The 19,554-nt window shown below is 58.6% G+C and overlaps 2 protein-coding genes and 1 pseudogene across 2 annotated transcripts; all 3 read right to left on the minus strand.

Moving 5' to 3' along the window:
* Positions 1-313: 313 nt before the first annotated feature.
* LOC141970501 (alpha-2-macroglobulin-like protein 1) lies at positions 314-4,744 on the minus strand. The gene is made up of 9 exons (XM_074927155.1): positions 4,694-4,744; positions 4,242-4,391; positions 3,545-3,772; positions 2,806-2,896; positions 2,591-2,690; positions 2,006-2,231; positions 1,803-1,929; positions 1,403-1,524; positions 314-910 (listed from the first exon to the last, which is right to left on the minus strand). The coding sequence occupies exons 1-9, from the start codon at positions 4,742-4,744 to the stop codon at positions 893-895; spliced, it is 1,113 nt and encodes a 370-aa protein (XP_074783256.1). The 3' UTR covers positions 314-892.
* A 7,979-nt stretch (positions 4,745-12,723) lies between these two features.
* LOC141970502 (1-acyl-sn-glycerol-3-phosphate acyltransferase alpha-like) lies at positions 12,724-16,643 on the minus strand (annotated as a pseudogene).
* Positions 16,644-17,047: 404 nt separating this feature from the next.
* PIP (prolactin induced protein) lies at positions 17,048-19,354 on the minus strand. Its single transcript, XM_074926912.1, has 4 exons — positions 18,779-19,354; positions 18,576-18,702; positions 18,176-18,297; positions 17,048-17,683 (listed from the first exon to the last, which is right to left on the minus strand). The coding sequence occupies exons 1-4, from the start codon at positions 18,938-18,940 to the stop codon at positions 17,666-17,668; spliced, it is 429 nt and encodes a 142-aa protein (XP_074783013.1). The 5' UTR covers positions 18,941-19,354; the 3' UTR covers positions 17,048-17,665.
* Positions 19,355-19,554: the final 200 nt, after the last annotated feature.

Below are 19,554 nucleotides of genomic sequence, written 5' to 3' on the forward strand. Positions count from 1 at the left end.
CATGAGCAGCATGGCCAAGGGGAGATGGATTCAGGAGTGGAGGGGACCTGCCTCTCCTGTGGGGCTGCTGAGGGGAAACATTTCATGGAGGGTTTGTCATTTGGTGCTGCTCGTCACTTTGGAGCAGAAGCCAGAGTGAGTTGTCCCCCAGCCCCTCCTGACCAGGCACCACCGACCCCACGTTGTGCTGTTTCTCCTGCTGCCTTGTGTCCCATGCAAGGAATGCTCTCTCTGGGTTGGTCTCAGCTTTTTATTCAGGAAAGCAAAGTGAAGGGATGGCCCCTCTTACACTTCATTAAGGCAGACAGGAGTGCTGAGCCCCTAACACAAAGTGCGGTTTGGGACACAGGGCTGGCTTTGGTGAGGGATGGGGGGAAAGAGCCTGAAGCAAGGGAGCTTTCTTGCAAGAAAAATATCTTGCTACTCCTACTTCCCTTACTCCATTGGCATTCTTCTTCATTTCTCAGCCGGGCTGAGCAGGGACAGGGACAGGGCTGCACTCAGGGCCGCCCTGAGCATCCTCTCCATGCCCAGCCATCAGGCACACACTGATCTCCCAAGGCTTTTTGTCAGCGCAGGGTCAGCTCACCCACCTCGGTCCCCTTTCCGAGGGACTGCACTGGCATTGGCTCAAGGGAAACCATGACTCCAGGGTGGGCAGTAAAGCCGTTGCTCCCTGGGCAGCCCCAGCCCCCACGGGCTGTCAGGGCTGCTGGGGAGTGGGGCTGGGTTTCAGAGTCCTTGTCTCCACCATGTTGCTGCAGGCTCCTGCCAGGACAGATGAAGGGGACGAAGGGATGGGAAAACGCTGCCAGGCCTCGAGTCCGTGGCTGTCTGGAGGGGTACGACGGGGTCAGGAGCAGAGGGATAGCCAGGAAGCTGCAGTTTTCCTTCATGTGGGTCTTGGACGCTTTAAAACCGGGAATACAGCACGTATGAGATGGGGGTCAGAGTCAGCCTGCCCTTCTCCGTGCCAGAAACTGCTCCCCCTCTGACAGGTGCCCCCCTGGAACCCGTCCCCACCAGCAGCCCATGGGCTCTAATGGGCCAGAAGAGCTCAGGGCCACGCGGGCCAAGCCGGGCTGTCCTTGGAGCCGCCCCGTGCACAGTGTCGTGAGGGGAGCAAACAGAACATCCCACAGCCAGCGGCCGCAAATCTACCAATCTCCCCCCAAAAGTGAAGGGAAGGCACCATCCCACTGGTGGTACCTAAGCATGGACACAGACTCTCCCCTCGCTGCAGGTGCTGGTGCTCTCTCCACACCTTGCGGCACCCACAGGCACCGTCCAGCCTGGCCGAGGGACGGGGAGAAGCTCTGCCCCGCTCCAGGGGTGACAGCTGTGGGGTCAGCTCTGCTCCTGCTGCGAGGACGGTGCGAGCCCACTGCCTTGCTCGGCTCACCTGCACCATCAGGAGTTTTGTCTCAGTGTCCACATGCCCCTGGGCTGGCACCACGGGCATCTCAGTGCCGCAGAGCTTCTCGGAGCGCAGGGCATTGGCGATGACGGTGACATTCACCTTCCCTGCAGGGGCAGAAGGGGGATGTTGTTGTGACACTGCCTCAGGGGCTGGCTCTAGCTCAGAGCCATCCTGGGGAGACCGGGAAGGAGGAGGGTGCAATGGGACTGAATAAATGGAGGGATGAGACTGGAGACTGGGGAATGGAAAGGGGAGAGAGGGGAGGGGGAACTGGCAGGGGGAGAACAGGATCAGAAAAGCAGTGACAAACAAGAGGTTTGCAAGGAGTCTCACTGCTGGGCTCTCCTCCTCTCTCCCCAGCCCTTTGCCATCCCCTCTGTACCCAGGCGGGTGGCCTTCACGCCCCACCGGAATGTCCTCGCTTCGTCTGCACAGATACAACCACCGTACAGCTCATCCGCGCTCGGCGACACCTCCAGCTCCGCTGACTCCACCAACGTCACCTGAACCTGCCAGACCACAGCCAGGGCTCCATCAGCCCCCACCAGACCCCAGCCCCAGGGCCCCCTCCCCAGCCCCACTCACCCGCAGGCACTGCCGCAGGTGGTTTAAGACGGTGGCCACAAGGCTGAAGGGCTCGTGGCGGACCACGGCGTAGGGCAGCGCCAGCTCCACGAAGAAGGGCTTGAAGGCCGTGAGGGCGGTGGCAGGGGCCAGCCCCAAGCCCAGCGGGGATGTGCAGAACATCCCGGCTTCCCACTTGGTGATGGCATCGGGCACCGTCACCGCCACCTCTGCAGAGCCCCCCTCCCTGCAGGGCGGTAGAAGATGGATCGACCTTGCAGGCTGAGTCTGACGGGCAGAGCCAGCAGAAAGAGCGTGTCAAACCCCTTTCTCTATGTCTGGGGACCATCGGTGGCCATCACATGCTTGGAGAAGGGCAGAGGAACCATCAGTGCCGTATCTCTTATGGCATCCCCTGCCTACAGAACAGACTGCCCCGCTCTCTCCCAGGTCAGTGCTGAGGTCCAAGGGAAGGGACTGGACATGCCTCAGTGTCACTCCTGCATACATGGACAGATCCGGAGGACTGGGATCTGCACACAGAGGTGAAGCGGATGCAATAAGGGCAGTTCCCTGACTCGAGGTCTGCTAGGGCTCCTTACTCACCCCACAGGGACCAGCTCCCATAGCCATGTCTCCAAGAAATCCATCTGCATCCCTGCATCCTGCCTGACACCCGCCTGCTCATCCTCCTCCAGTCCTGCTCCTGCAAACAGGGGCACGACTTGAATGTGCTGTCGCAAAGGATGGGAAGGGGCGGGACGTCCCCGCCTGTCCTGCTGCAGCCAGCGTGGAGGCTGTTGCAGGCTCTCTCCACTCACCTTGGGGGTATAAAGGTGTTACGTGGCTTTGTAACAGGCTGTTTGGTGCACAGCCCAGCTGAGTGTTGGTGACAATTTTCAAACCTGCGTCCTGAAACATGACACATGAGAGAGAATAAAATGACGTGAAGCCCAGAAATATACCAAAATGTCTTTCTGTCCCTCTTTGAAGCAAATAATCAACATGCACTTAAAGCCCCATGACAGAACAGAGCTCCCCAAGATCAGGACCCCCCACCACACTGTAACAGGTGTGCAGGAGAAGAATATCTGTGCCAGGGGGAGATGCAGCACCAGGGGCAGTTGGGAAAGATCTGGTGGATCTGTTCTGCCCACTCCATTCCCAAACAGCTCCGACCTCTGGGTTTGCTGCCAGTGGGAGACACGCACCCCCAAAAAATCAGGGGAGTGCCAGGCCAATCTATATCTATTGAGTACCATATATACCATAGATAGAGTATAGATTAGAATCTATACCAATCTATACTACATCCAGATTTGTGATGGGACAAGCAGAGCTTAGCCCCGTCGCTGTGAAATGCCGCTGTGCCTGGACTGACAGATGCGTTTCACAGGTCTGTCCCAGGCTGGCGGAGTGAGGGGCAGGGCATGTTACTGGGGCAGTGTTAGAACTTGTTTTGTGAGCTCAGACATGAGCTGGGTGAGGGACCAGGTGCCCCCGTCACCCTGAGTAATCCTTCCTAGGAGGACATGTGAGGTAGGGCTGGAGGGCTCATACCTTAACCAGGATGTAGGAGCCTGTCCGTTTGTCAGACACCGGTACCTCCCTGCGCCACACTCTGCGGAGGCAATTTTCCCAGCTATTCCCTGGCACATCAAAACAGCTAGTGGCTGGGGCTTGTAGTATTATAAATTCATACTCCTTTATCCAGCAGTGAAAGGAATCAGGTTCTTCAACTTCATAAGGATATCCGACATTATAAAAATTTGGGAGTAAGTCATAGACCTAAATGGAACATGTGAACTTCATGTGAGAAAGCTATGAAACACTCCTGGCCCAGCTTCAAGCCCTTTTGCCCAGGACATCACCCCATAGTTTCTGCACCTTCTTGAGCATTGCAGTGATGCTGCTCTGCTGTCAGCCTCAGCCCCTCTGCCCCATCTATCTTCTGCCTAAGATCAGGGGATGCTCCCACAAATCACACATTATTTTCAAGATTTCAACACCAGAAGACACCACAGAGAATTTCTGTGGGTCATCCTCCCCATTCAGTGATGCAGAATCTCCTCTGCAATGTCCCAAAGTCCCTGGAAGCTGGCAGAGGCTCACTGGGGCTCCCAGACACCCACATTCACCATGCAGTGGCAAGGTGCCTACCATCCTCCCGTGAAATGGGTGACAGCAGAAGGAAACTGCTGTCCCCATGGCCCAGCAGCCCAGGACCAGCCCAGCACTGAGGTTCCTCCAGACGCACCGTGATGGGGTTGAGTTTGCCCCTGGCACTGGAGGGCTGCATGCGCTGATCCTTGGCGTAGATGGCACACAGTGACCCGGGGGCAGCCTGCAGCTTCAGGGGGAGCTGGGAGCCCACCAGAGCCCTCTGCTCTGAGAAGGACAGATTCACCTGGAGAGAGGGGAAGCCTTTGGGTTAGGGGAGAGGGGAGCTGCTCCCAGGAAGGGCTCCATGCCACAGTCTGACTCCAAACACTAGCGGAGGATGGGAGTGAGGGCTGTGATCAAAACCAGGAGATGGTTTGCAAGAGTAACAAGAATGGGAGAGGAAGGAAAACCCTCTCTGAAAGGAGAGTCTGGGACAAGGCAGTCGCGGGGGATGAGGAAAGGCTCTGCTGAAGAGCGAGGCTCAGTGCCCACATCTCCCCACCAAGCCCGGCAGGAACTGCCTTGACTTTGTCAGCTTCTGCTCACCGTGTTGGGGAAGCACTTGTCCACCTTGAGCTCGGTGCTGTCGGCCACCATCTCGCTGTCAGGCAGCACCACGTAGCCCAGCACCTTGGCCCTGGGTGCCAGCTCAGGGCCAATGGGCAGCTCCAGGCTGAAGGATCCTCTCAGCCCTGGGCCATGGGAAAGGAGGGGAGATAAGGACCAGGCACAGAGAGCAGAGCCCTGCACAGCCCGTCCATGCCTCGGGACCTACCAGCCTCTGCAGGCAGCTCTTTCCTGAGGACAGTGGCAATGGTCCCCTTGGCCAGGACCTGCAGAGGAGAGATGGGAACAACAAAACCGATCCTGAGCAGGGACATGGCAGAAGCAGATCAGGGAGGGCATGGAGGATGCTCAGGGAGATGCTGTTAGAGTCGCATCCTGCAGGAGGGATGGAACTGGTACCCCAAGACCAGAGAGCACCAGGCTCCATCCCTGAGTCCTGAAGCCAAGAGCAGCTGCCCAGGGCTGGCTGGAAATGGCTTCTGCTGGAGGGGAAGGCTTAACCCCACACCCCGGTTAGCCTGATTGTCCTCCCCTGAGCTCTGCCCTGCAGGCAGTGTCCCATCTCTCCCCAGCTGAAGGCTCACCAGGAACACCACATCCAGTTTCTGCAGCTCTATCCCCATGGCCTTCTCCTCAAACAAATACTCCACTCTGAGCTGCTGGGGCTGGCCGCAGGGCAGCGTCTTTCCCACCTTGTGGATCTTCAGGAAACTTTTGCTGTCCGAAGGGAAGGGATACAGGTAGCCAGGAACACTTCGGACATCCTGGAGCTCACCCTGAGAGGCAAAAATCAAGACTCTTATTGGCAAAGATCAGCTCAGCAGCAGAGCACAGTAGGGGTACAAAGCCACTTTGCAGCTGTGACTGCCACGCACTTTACTGTGACATCCCTGCAGGAACAGCCAAGACAGACAATCCAGATGCACTCAGCACCCAAAAACCAGAGCTGTGTCCCATTATCGGCTTTTCCAAGGACCCTCCAAGGGGTCGCCAGTGAATGGCAAGAGGAGGCAGGCATGGCTAAGCAGCATGTGTGGGCAGATGGTAGGAACTGGAAAAGCATCCCACAACTATCTCTTGTGCCCAGATGGTGGAGGCAGAAAGGATCCTAAAATTCATCAGTGGAGTGTAAAAACAGTAAGGCAGAGAGAAGGAATAAGAGGAAGATCTTGCAGAATGCATCCAAAGTGAGAGTAGCCCCTTTTCCCAGTGCAGGAGGAGCAGGAAGGGTGCCGGGGTCTGTAGGGTCAGACAGGCAATCAAGGTATCAAGCAGGGCTGATAAAGACATGGAACGATTTAGCATAGAATGCTGCGGGTGCAAAGAGACCAAATGGGGTCAAGGGGAAGCTGGAAGATTTTGTGTAAGAAAACTTCTGTGAACTTTACCAAATCCAGGGTGCCTGAGGGGTGTGGGACAAGGGTCACTTACGCGCATGGAGACAACGCCACTCCAGCCAGAGGTGTCCAGCTCAAAGGAGGCTCTCCCCGATCTGTCTGTGACCAGGGTGTTATTTTGCCTTTCTCCTCTTGCTTCAACCACAAGCAGGAACTCCTCCTCCTCCAGGGCAGAGCCATCGGCTCCCTTCAGCAGCATCTGCACCAGGAGGGAAGGGGAGATGCCCCGGGCTGGGCTGCAGCCGTGGGGCAGAGGGCAGGGGTGGGATAGCAGTGCTGGGGGTCAGAGGGAGCAGGACGGGGTGCAGCAGGGTGCAGGGGAGCAATGTGAGGTGCAGGGACACACACCACCATCCCCACCCCCCATCCCCATTACCGTCCCAGTGCAGGGAATCCCAGGCTTGTAGAATTTATCAATGTTTTCAAAGGTGACTGAGGCCGTTTCATAGTTAATCGTACACTTTTTCGTCACTTTATGCCTCATCCCTGCAGAGAGGAGGGGGACATGTGAGAGGTACTTAGTAAATCGTCCTGGTGATTCCCCCCCAGGAACGATGGCTCAGAGAATCTCAAAGACACACCGTTACGCATTTGCTCCCCACTGTTGTCTTTGCAAGTGGCCATATGAGACAAAGCTGTCCCCCTGCAGGCGGTGGTCATGGGCAGGTTTGCACAGTGCAAAAATCAAACTCCTTGGGCAACAAATGCAAAAACAATCCTTGGGTATGATTGGAGCACTAGTGAGAGCAGGACTACTCTCAGCCAAGATCCGTGTTCTACCAAATTACCAAGCTCTACCCCAAAATTCCCCTCTAAATGGCTGCAAGGAAATCGAAAAAGCCCCTCACACCTGCACTGTGATGAAATTGGGCTTTTTTACTTGACCCTAAGGATGTGTCTCACAAGGCCTCCTTGGCAGATAGAGACTACCTGTATCTAGATTGAAAGTCAGAAAGTCTCAATAAGAAAAATAATGACCCTGGTAACTCTCCAGGTGCTAATCAAACACACTAACTAGTCTCAGGGAGGCGGAGAGTGGGGAAGGAGAGATAGATGATGGAGGGATATCTGGGGGTGGGATGTTGTAAGGGGAAGAAACTCCTGATCAGCCTTCAGGAGCTAAAAGATTGCTCCAGCATTGGTGGCCACATCCTCTAGTGCCACCACACCAGGACATCACCGGCTGGCTGCCAGCACGGCTGCACTCACCAGTCCCCTCCTCCAGCATCGTGGCAGAGGCATAGAGCCGTCTCTCATATTTGAAGCTCCTGGTCAGGTTGAAGGAAGATAATGGCACCTCAGAGGAGAAGCAGCCGTTCGTCCCCGTCTGAAGGAAAGAGTCACCCACGTTAGCAGCAGCCCTGTGGCCAGGCCCTTGTGTATCATCTGCTGCCATCCTTGGGCTCCCAGCTGCCACTCGCCCCGCTGCCGATGCTCTCTCCATCCTGTCCTGCAACCCTGGATCCTGCAAACTTCTCCCCCCACGGCTGATAGGACGCTCTGCCATGCAGCTGGCTGTCCCATTCCTGCCCATCCTGGCCCGAGGACCACCCCAAGAGCCTCTGCTCAGCTCCTCTGCCCTCTTTGGGATGACTCCAGGATTTCAGCACTTTCACATCAGAACTGGATCATTTGGCAATGCCCAAATGATGCACCCAGCCACCATCAGCCCAGGCACCTATAGATGGGGAAACATTCCTGGGACCACAACCTGTGTGCCTTCTCCCTCTCCTGCTGCACTCACCTGGCCCCTAAACTCAGCACAGATCTTCACAGATCTCTTCCTGAAAGGACCTATTTGGGATAGGCACAGCTTGACCTCAGCCCTTCCCCAGAAAGTTTTCCCAGAAGGGTACCTGTCAGGAGGGAGGAGGAAAGGGATTAGATGGGTGGGGAGGCTGCAGGGGGAACATCACCTCGGGAGCAGTCAGCCTTGCTGCTGGGGCTGCTCTCCAACTCACCGCCCACAGACGTCCAGAGGGATCTTCTCATCCTTCACAGTCAAGACACAGGGCAGCTGGAGCAGCACCTCAAAGTGGGGCAGCCCTGGGGGAACACCAGCAGGGAATGGCACTGTGCCCGTTTCTTCCTTCAGGAGATTCTTGCCATCCCATGCGACGGCTCCCAAGTACCCCGTGGGGAGCCCAGCCTTTGTCCCCACACACCATATTCCTTCACGCTGAATGAGCTCTTCTTCCCCTCTACCTCGATGCTGTACTCGCCCAGGGCTGGCTCCACACCCAGCGGGAAGGACAGGTCCACGATGCCCTGCCGCGGGCTCACCGCCTGCCACTGCGCCACACGGTGCCCACTGGGGTCCTGCACACAGGGACACGCAGAGTCAGCCCTCGCTCGCGGGTCTGAAGATGGGGTGCGTGGCGGTGGTGGTGGGTTGACAACCTCAGGGACTCAAGTCACTCTGCATCTCCTGGCAAGCAGCAGAGGTTTTGCCCTGCCATCACACTCAGCATGGCCCTGAGGGCATCACCTCTCCAGAAGGAAAATTTCCCCCTGGGGTCTGTATTAGCTGAGCCCCAGCCTGGCTACAGCAGCCAGAGCTGGCAGGAGGACGCTCCAGCGTGGACTGGGAGCTCAGGGGTTCTCCAGTTTGGGTCAAAGTGTCTGTGGCAATAGCCACTGCTCTCTTCCTCTGTGTAACCTGTCCCTTAGCACCATCTCCCCAGAGGAACCTGTGTCTCGCAGACAGACAACAAGCTGGCCCTGACTGGGCTGGCAATGTGCACGAGGAAGCCAAGCCCTTCTCCCCGCTCCTTATCACTCAGCACCTGCAGCGGGGATGTCCCTGTCCCTGCTTCTCATCTCCCACACCAGCCGCGTGCTGGGCCCTTTGTTCCTCCTGAGGGAGCTGACAGGCCGGCACAGGGTGAGGACTCACCTGCACGGTCACCAAGGGGAGCTGCAAAGAAAGAGAGAGGAAGCGTTCAGCAAGACCAAAGCACAGAGCGCTGAGCTGTAGCTGAGCCGGGGGCTGTGCCTCTGGGGTCTGGCTTGGCCCCCACAGGGCTGGTAGCTGGGCTGGGCGCTCAGCAGGGCTCAGAGCTGCTCTCGTTGCTCGGCTCCCAGAGCCCTTGTGCTGCCTTTTCCAGGCAGCGGGACGCGAGCAGCGAGGCTGCATTGTGCGAACAGTGTTAGCTGTGCAATTGGGCCTGTCTGCACCGCGTACCGTCAGGAGTGTAACACCAGCAGGCGTTGTGGTGGTGTGTAAAAGCTACGCCCGAGAGGAGACAGGCAATAGGTGGTGCAAAGGGAATAATTCATCCCCTGCAGCAGTGCCAAAAGCCAGGGGCTGTACCCTGGGCACTCAGGCTGGGAGCGCTGGGAAGAGCTGGGTCCCATCCCCCCCACCCCACCGTCCCTGCGGTGTTTGGGGGGTTCCCTCCCCACACCCGTCTCCTCCACGCTCGGTGACACTGAAGGCTGTGCCACTGCTGCCAAGGCCGATTGTTCTGGCTGCGGGGGGATCCTATTGCCTCTGCGCCCGTCCTGTGCCCTGACCCTGCCTTACCTGCCAGTTGCGGGGAATGAAGTTTTGATCGAAACGGACAATTCGAAACTTCACTGGAGAGAGCAAAGGCAGGAGCAGAGTGAGCACCAGGGCCTGGGACCCCAACCTGGGGATCCCAAGAGCCTGTGAGCTCTTCCAGCAGCTCCTGCCCCTCACCAGTTTGTCCAGGCTTGTAGACATCCTTGTCTGTCTGCACCAAGGTCCCCAGCTCCAGGGTTTTCACCAGTACTTTCCTCTGCTCAGAGACCTCCAGGGAACCTCCCCGGATGGAGACGTGAAGATGCGCAACCTCACTGACCCTTTTAGGAGGGCTAGAAACCTGGCCCGGAGAAACAGCAGAGATGGTTGCAAAGCCTTTATGTTGGATGCCAGTGGGACATCCTACCTGTACCCCATCGCCACCATCCCATTGCCCCATGAAGTCACCAGGGGACTGGTAACATGGGCAGATGATGCAGATAAAGCCCACAAGGTCTCTGTACATTGCCCCATGTCTCCCCACTCTCCAGCTCACTCCTTGCCCATCCAGAATGGACCCCAGGTCCCCTCCCAGTTCCACCAGCCCAGCTCTGGCAGTGGGTAGGGGATGGATAGCCCTTCCTGAGGTCTTTAGCTCTGCCATGGGGGCAGGACTCACGTTGGAGAAGCGGGGCCAGTTCAGCTGGAGGATATCGCTGTGCTGCTCTTCCAGGGTGATGTTGGGGACGCTGTGGCTGCTTGCCAGGTGGAGGGTCACGCGCACGGGCTCGTCCAGGTCCATGAGGTGCACATGCACTTTGCCCGTGTACGGGTAGTAGAACACGGAGGGGAAGAGCACCGTGTAGTGTCTGGGGAGGGGACACATCGGCAGAAGAGGAGACCAGGGAGACCCCACCAAATCCCAGGGCTCCCCTCCACGCCAGACTCTCAAGGCGGGAGGTACTCGGGGTTTTTTCCAGCAGGGCTATGCCACCCAGCCTTCCCCCCATCCACCCAGGGAGGCTGGCCAGTGCACAGGGCAGAGCGCAGCCCCCTCTGCCTAAGCACCTTGGGGAAGAACCGAGGGGATGATCTGCAGAGGGAGGGAAGGCTCTGCTCACCCACCAGCTTGGGTGTGAGGTTGCACCTACACCACAGCAGCCTGGAGACACCAAGCCCTGGTACAAAGTCCTCCATGGGGACAGCCCACCACCCCGAGCACTTCCATCCTGAGCAGCGACCACAGTCTCAGCAAGGATTGTCACAGCACTGAGACAAAGCGTCATCCCACCGGGCGTGGACAGGCAGACATGGGGAGGGCTTACGGCTTTGCAGATGCTCCAGCTGTGAGGGGTAGGATGCAAAGCAGCAGGCAGGGCAGGACAGCTGCAGGCACCATGCTTGAAGAAGCTGTGGAAGCAAGGTGGTCCCAGAACCCCCGTGATGAGTTTTCTTCCTCTCCTCAAGGTTTCACCCCCGCTCTGGCAGCAAGCAAAAGCCAGCAAGGTCTCTGCTGGGCCCCAGCCACCCAGCTCGGACAATGTTTAACTACCAGACCTAGACTTTGCTGGGTTCAAGGCTCTAGGCAGCCAAACCACACCCATGGTGGTGGGCACATGGTGGGACCGCTGAGCCAGCTCAGAGCTGACAGACTAAGCCACACGTAGGGAGCCCTGGCAGGAAGGGAGGGAATGGAGGGGCTTTGTGGGAAATGAGATCCTCCATGTGCAGGCTGCCCTTGACCATCTGCACGTGACGGTTCCTGACCTGCTGAGTTGCTACTCATGGGAAACCTCTTTTCTCTTGCTAATATCTTTGCCTAGTGGTATCTGTCTGGGTGGACAATGGCCACCGATTTGTAGAGTTTCCTCCTCAACGAGCCAGCCACTCCCAAGGGCAGGAACAATGCCAAATCAGAGCGCTTCACCCTTGTTTGGCCAGGGTTTGCCACGGTTCCTTATTTGAATCTGGGAGGTGAAGCCTGCCCACCCTGCTCCCAGCACTGGGGACAGGCACACACTGCATTTCTCCCTGCCCTGCTGTCACCCAGGGGTGGCTGGGACAGGAGCTGCTCAGCTGGGAAGGAGCCAGCAGATGCCCAAAGCCTTTCCTGGGAGCAGGGAACAGGCCAGGGAAGATGGTAGCTGGTGGATGGGTCTGGTGGTGCCGTGGTCTGGAAGCCACAGATCAGTCCATCCTGCTCCAGGTAGGCATAATGCAGACACCTCTGCCCTGTGAGGGTTTGGGGCTTTAATGGATGCTCTTGCTGTGCACATAGTGCTTGTCCCTGAAGCAGGGACAGGTCTACCTCGGGGGCAGACCTAGCCTACGCCAGCCTAACTCTCACCCTGTCACAAGCTCCTCACACCACCCCGCGCTGCACCCATGGAGAAGCTGTGGTGTCCATAGGAATGCTAAACATGCAGCAAGGCAGGCACCCCGTGTGGCCCTAAGGAGATGGATCCCCCTGCCCGTGCTCCCCTCAGCACCCGAGGCGCAGGCAGGACACCGTGCACACACACTGCCAGGTGTGGACTCTTTAATCTTGCACCTTTGTCTCAGAGTTCTTCATCATGGATGCTCTTCTCATGTGTCCATATCCCCTGTAGCCCCTGGACCTCCTGCCCGCCCCCACAAGCCACTTGCTGTGCTCTGAGCCCCTCCCCAGAGCTGGCTGTAGCCGAACAGCATTGCCAGCTTGCAGGAGCCTCTGGAAGAAGCAAGGCAGCAAGCCCACGGGTGAACCCCCAGCGAGCTGCGCAGTCAGGGGTGGAAAGTGGTGCAGTGAAGCCCCAGCCCTGCCTGGCACATCCCTCCCCCCCGCCCCCAGTGTGCAGGCAGGAGCCATCCAGGCAGAGGGGGCTGGCGACCCCAGGGCCAGACACAGCTCTGGGTTTGGGGGCACAGGGGATGCACAGCCATAGCAGGGGGGTTCTGGGGCACCTTGCACTGGTGTTGGGGTGCTGCCTAGTCACCGTCCCACACTGCTCTGCTTCCCCTTGCACCGGGGCACCGTTGTGCTCTGGCAGGTCTGGTGGAAACATCCGCAGGGGACAAGGAGATGTCACAGCCCAGCCGCTGGCTGTGCCACCTGCCTTACACCCCCGAGTGCCTCAGGGTCCCTCTGCCTAATTGCTGGTCGTGGTCGTGTCCTCCTCGCACCGTGAGCTGCCCGTCCCCCTGCCAGCACTGGCCCCAGCACAGCGCGGCAGCGGAGGCTGCTCCGCGTGCTGGTCCCCACGGTGATTTGCAGACATCTCAGCGAGGGCATCAGCCATGGCCTGGCGGACAGTCTCTGTCAGTTCAGGGACATCCTTTGGGCTCAGCCCCTGGGTTTCTACCCTGGGGAGGATCTGGATTGTGCATGTTCCTGGAGGGAGAGAGAGGGGAAAGGCCGGGGATTCTGTTAGACAATCCCAGCAGGAACCAGCTCTTCCCATCAGCTGCCTCCACCACCAGCTGCCGCCGCACACCTCAGTGTCTCGCAAAGAGACCTCCAAGTACCACGAGCCTCATCTCCAGCACAGCCCTGCTTTCTGGCAACAGGGCTTCTTGTCCGTCACTTACCAGAGGTGAATCTCTTTTCCTTGGAGCTGAAGAAGTCCCAGTATGGGGAGATCACGATGGGGAAAATGGGAACCTGTAGGAGATGGAGGGTCAGGGACGTCTTTCATGCAGACACCCTCCCCAGCTGGGACTCCAGCTCCTGCCATGCTTCAGCAGGTCCCCGTCCCCTCCCTGGGTCCTGCACGGCAGGGTGCCTGTGCCTGGGGACTGCAGACCCCCAAAGTCCCTAATGTCCCCCAGTCCGCTGCCCCAGGGTGCACGCCCACCCAGCTCCATCGAGGACAAGTGGAGGGGGAGCCTGCACTCAGCCTCACCTGAGCCTGCACAGCCAAGTAGAAAGCCCCGCGCTTGAAGGGCAACATAGATTGGTTCTGGTTCCTGGTGCCTTCAGGGAAAATCAGCACTCGGAGCTGCACAGGACAGGGAGAGACATGAACATGGAGCCCAACCAGAGCATCCTGGGACCTGCTATGTGAGTCCTCCCCACACCCCCCTTGCCCTATCGATGTTTGCTCCCCAACTCCCCCCCCCCCGCTGCCAGCCCCCCCTCACATTTTCACGCCGCATGGTCGCAGTGGTTGCAAACTATCACAAAGGGCTCCTTGTTGTTCAGATGCTCAGAGCCCCGCACCTGCATCTTGATGCCACAGAAGAGTTTGAGGGGCAGGATAGCAGCACGCAGGAGCCTAGGGCAGAGGAACACATGTGGGGAGCAGATTGACACAGAGGGGGCTGCTGGATTTTTTCCAGTCCTTCACAGTCCCTCAGGGAGCAAGGTGCAAGATGGGCCAGGCTAGATCTGGTCTACGTGAGCAAATAGCGTGTCCCGAGGTGTCTCTGTGTTCAGGCTCAGTGATGCTTTGCTTTTCTAAGCACATTTGTAGCCTGCGTAGCTCAGAGCTAACCTTGAAACCATCCCTGAGGTGAGACCAGCGGCTGTCTCAGTAGTGGAATGTCTGCATTGGAGCCGCTGCTGAAGAGCAGCCAGCACAAGGTGGTGGCAGAATAACCCAAACCAACAGGCTTTTTGATGTCTGGGGATGATGGGAGAGCAAGAAGAGAAGGGATAGGATGTCTGCCTGCAGCCACGGTGCAAATCATCCCATCCCAAGGAGGACAACTGCCTCTGGCCAGGTGAGCCCTCCTGGTGACAGGGGTCCCATGTTAGAGCCAGGGAGGGGACTGGGGTACACCATGACTCCCAGGGAGAGCAAGAAGGGGCGATGGTGGTTGGGGACCTGCTGGGTGAGGGACAGTTGGTCTGACGGGGGGGAAGAGCTCTTGGGAATTGGGGGTGTTTAGTCTAGAGAAGACATTGAGTGGACACCTCATCACTCTCTAATACTCCCTGCCAGGAGGGGGCAGAGAGGGGGGATGAGTCTCTGGAGCCAAGGCCCCAGCGCCAGGCCCCGAGGGAATGGCCTCAAGCTGCCCAGGGCAGGGTCAGGCTGGCTCTGAGGAAGGATTTCTGTGCAGAAGGGGCTGTTGGGCGTTGGAATGGGCTGCCCAGGGCAGGGGGGGAGTCCCCGGGATCCCTGGGGGGGTTGAAGAGTCGGGCTGAGCCAGCGCTGAGGGATCTGGGGGAGTTGGGAACGGTCAGGGTGAGGGTCATGGTTGGGCTGGAGGAGCTGCAAGGGCTTTTCCAACCCGGATGATTCTGGGATTCTGTTGGTGCTGGTGCAGGGCCCTGGGGAGGGGAGAGGCCAGATGTGGTGCCGCAGAGCTCCCTGGGGGTGTGGGGGGCGATGCACTGGGGTGTCCCTGTGAAGCCACCACTTGTCTCCTCAGCTGAGGTCAAGTACCTGGGGCAGGGGCTTGCAGAGCAGCACGTCTCTGCCCGGGGGTCTGCTTCAGCCCCTTGGCCGTGGCTCCATTGTGTCCTGCTGGGCTGGGAGCTGCGCTGCAGGGAGAAGCGGCCGAGTCCCGAGCGACCCGGGCTGTGCTGGGTGCGGGTGGGGCTCTGAGCGTCTCTGGGCCACGTCCAGACCTCATGGAGGGTCGGGGCCAGGTTGGGAGCAGAGACCGTCGGCTGTTCTGGTCCCCGGTGGTTGTACGGGGACTGTATGTCTCAAGCATTGCTGTTGCACCACCACCACGTCCTGGCCTCAGTGTACCCTGGACATGGAGGAGTACGCTCTGGAGAAGAGGAACTGTCCCAGACAAAACCATGACATGCGCCTGAAGTTAAATCGGGGTGCAGAAGATGCAGGCTGGCACGACCACCGTGAATGCCGGGGCATGTGCGCATGGAGGACCACGAGACAATGAGCCCTGTGGAAATGGGTGGACTGATTGGAGAAATCTGGGACAATTAACGACTGCGTACGCCTCTCTTTGGACTCTACCTCCTTTTTCTCACCCTCTCCCTCATCCTAGTCATCGTTTTTGGAGCTTGGAGAACAAACACCTGCACCAGAACTGAGCCAACGGTACATCGCTGGATTCGTGCTGGTGGTAATTAATCTTGCTGCATTTTACTGTTTTCTTGCTTAGGGATTCTGACCCTTCCTTTTTCTTTCTGTCCCATCACTATTATCAGTTGTATGCAAAATAATGTTCACAACGTTGTCCGGCATCTGACCTCTCTGTGTCTTAGTCTCGCTCTTGGGATTGTTTAAGAACCCTCCCTGATACCGGATCAGGACAGTGGTGGAGGGAGTTGGGGTGAGTGGAGGGCACCAGCTGCCAGGCTTCAGGCTGTGCTAGAAGTTTTCCTGCTCCTGACTGTCAGCCTCTTCAACAACAAATATGGGGGTTCTGTGAGAGAAGAGTCCCTCTGCCCCCCCAGCCACACTCGGCTTCCCCTGTCCCTCCAGCTGAGCTCCATCCCTGATGTCACCGTCAACATGAACTCCCCATTGGTGCCGTATGTCAGCGCAGCATATTTGTCCAGGGCTTGCGGGGCCACCACGATGTCCTGACATGGAGGAAGCACAGAACCAGGGTCACTCTAACTGCAGATGCAGGGAGGGGAGGTTCTGGAGAAGACTGAGGAGCAGCAGAAGAGGCAGAGCAGCTGGGGACCTCATGTCTGCAGCTGCAAGCAGACATCAGGGACAGACAGAGCCTCCTTCTCCAGGTGTTGAATTGCTGTAGACCTGCGTCTGCTCTGCTCCAGGCTCTGAAATGAGATCTTTGCTTTCCATCCAGTGAGCAAACAAGGGGTGGCAGAAGAAACCAGTGTGGACCTTCAGATATAGCCAAGACACTGTTTACCATCTGCCCACAGCCTCCTGGGTTCAAGGCACTGACAGGCTTTTGCAATTTGAGGAAAACCGCGGATGGGGCTGACCTCTTTCCCAGGGGCTCTCAGATGAGCACAGCTGCTGTCCCCATGCTTGCCGTGCTTGAGTATTGCTGGATACAGCCCTGGGCTCACCTCCCTGCCCTTCAGGAGCAGCCCCATATGGTGTCTGTGTCTGGAGGAGGCTGGTGCCACCACTCGCATGGACACGAGGCAGGAGCACGGCCCCAAGCCCATCCTGCGCCCCAGGATGTGGGCACAGGTCAGTGCCCCGACAGGCATCCCGGGGACTGATCGATGTGACAAGGAGCTCGGGGCCATTGGCACACCGAGCCCCGCGTGGGCCGGGACAGGGTGCAGTGGGGGCCATGAGCAGCATGGCCAAGGGGAGATGGATTCAGGAGTGGAGGGGACCTGCCTCTCCTGTGGGGCTGCTGAGGGGAAACGTTTCATGGAGGGTTTGTCATTTGGTGCTGCTCGTCACTTTGGAGCAGAAGCCAGAGTGAGTTGTCCCCCAGCCCCTCCTGACCAGGCACCACCGACCCCACGTTGTGCTGTTTCTCCTGCTGCCTTGTGTCCCATGCAAGGAATGCTCTCTCTGGGTTGGTCTCAGCTTTTTATTCAGGAAAGCAAAGTGAAGGGATGGCCCCTCTTACACTTCATTAAGGCAGACAGGAGTGCTGAGCCCCTAACACAAAGTGCGGTTTGGGACACAGGGCTGGCTTTGGTCAGGGATGGGGGGAAAGAGCCTGAAGCAAGGGAGCTTTCTTGCAAGAAAAATATCTTGCTACTCCTACTTCCCTTACTCCATTGGCATTCTTCTTCATTTCTCAGCCGGGCTGAGCAGGGACAGGGACAGGGCTGCACTCAGGGCCGCCCTGAGCATCCTCTCCATGCCCAGCCATCAGGCACACACTGATCTCCCAAGGCTTTTTGTCAGCGCAGGGTCAGCTCACCCACCTCGGTCCCCTTTCCGAGGGACTGCACTGGCATTGGCTCAAGGGAAACCATGACTCCAGGGTGGGCAGTAAAGCCGTTGCTCCCTGGGCAGCCCCAGCCCCCACGGGCTGTCAGGGCTGCTGGGGAGTGGGGCTGGGTTTCAGAGTCCTTGTCTCCACCATGTTGCTGCAGGCTCCTGCCGGGACAGATGAAGGGGACGAAGGGATGGGAAAACGCTGCCAGGCCTCGAGTCCGTGGCTGTCTGGAGGGGTACGACGGGGTCAGGAGCAGAGGGATAGCCAGGAAGCTGCAGTTTTCCTTCATGTGGGTCTTGGACGCTTTAAAACCGGGAATACAGCACGTATGAGATGGGGGTCAGAGTCAGCCTGCCCTTCTCCGTGCCAGAAACTGCTCCCCCTCTGACAGGTGCCCCCCTGGAACCCGTCCCCACCAGCAGCCCATGGGCTCTAATGGGCCAGAAGAGCTCAGGGCCACGCGGGCCAAGCCGGGCTGTCCTTGGAGCCGCCCCGTGCACAGTGTCGTGAGGGGAGCAAACAGAACATCCCACAGCCAGTGGCCGCAAATCTACCAATCTCCCCCCAAAAGTGAAGGGAAGGCACCATCCCACTGGTGGTACCTAAGCATGGACACAGACTCTCCCCTCGCTGCAGGTGCTGGTGCTCTCTCCACACCTTGCGGCACCCACAGGCACCGTCCAGCCTGGCCGAGGGACGGGGAGAAGCTCTGCCCCGCTCCAGGGGTGACAGCTGTGGGGTCAGCTCTGCTCCTGCTGCGAGGACGGTGCGAGCCCACTGCCTTGCTCGGCTCACCTGCACCATCAGGAGTTTTGTCTCAGTGTCCACATGCCCCTGGGCTGGCACCACGGGCATCTCAGTGCCGCAGAGCTTCTCGGAGCGCAGGGCATTGGCGATGACGGTGACATTCACCTTCCCTGCAGGGGCAGAAGGGGGATGTTGTTGTGACACTGCCTCAGGGGCTGGCTCTAGCTCAGAGCCATCCTGGGGAGGCCGGGAAGGAGGAGGGTGCAATGGGACTGAATAAATGGAGGGATGAGACTGGAGACTGGGGAAGGGAAAGGGGAGAGAGGGGAGGGGGAACTGGCAGGGGGAGAACAGGATCAGAAAAGCAGTGACAAACAAGAAGTTTGCAAGGAGTCTCACTGCTGGGCTCTCCTCCTCTCTCCCCAGCCCTTTGCCATCCCCTCTGTACCCAGGCGGGTGGCCTTCACGCCCCACCAGAAGGTCCTCGCTTCGTCTGCACAGATACAACCACCGTACAGCTCATCCGCGCTCGGCGACACCTCCAGCTCCGCTGACTCCACCAACGTCACCTGAACCTGCCAGACCACAGCCAGGGCTCCATCAGCCCCCGCCAGACCCCAGCCCCAGGGCCCCCTCCCCAGCCCCACTCACCCGCAGGCACTGCCGCAGGTGGTTTAAGACGGTGGCCACAAGGCTGAAGGGCTCGTGGCGGACCACGGCGTAGGGCAGCGCCAGCTCCACGAAGAAGGGCTTGAAGGCCGTGAGGGCGGTGGCAGGGGCCAGCCCCAAGCCCAGCGGGGATGTGCAGAACATCCCGGCTTCCCACTTGGTGATGGCATCGGGCACCGTCACCGCCACCTCTGCAGAGCCCCCCTCCCTGCAGGGCGGTAGAAGATGGATCGACCTTGCAGGCTGAGTCTGACGGGCAGAGCCAGCAGAAAGAGCGTGTCAAACCCCTTTCTCTATGTCTGGGGACCATCGGTGGCCATCACATGCTTGGAGAAGGGCAGAGGAACCATCAGTGCCGTATCTCTTATGGCATCCCCTGCCTACAGAACAGACTGCCCCGCTCTCTCCCAGGTCAGTGCTGAGGTCCAAGGGAAGGGACTGGACATGCCTCAGTGTCACTCCTGCATACATGGACAGATCCGGAGGACTGGGATCTGCACACAGAGGTGAAGCGGATGCAATAAGGGCAGTTCCCTGACTCGAGGTCTGCTAGGGCTCCTTACTCACCCCACAGGGACCAGCTCCCATAGCCATGTCTCCAAGAAATCCATCTGCATCCCTGCATCCTGCCTGACACCCGCCTGCTCATCCTCCTCCAGTCCTGCTCCTGCAAACAGGGGCACGACTTGAATGTGCTGTCGCAAAGGATGGGAAGGGGCGGGATGTCCCCGCCTGTCCTGCTCAGCCAGCGTGGAGGC

This window comes from Athene noctua, chromosome 25 (assembly GCF_965140245.1).
Source record: "Athene noctua chromosome 25, bAthNoc1.hap1.1, whole genome shotgun sequence".
NCBI lineage: Eukaryota > Metazoa > Chordata > Aves > Strigiformes > Strigidae > Athene > Athene noctua.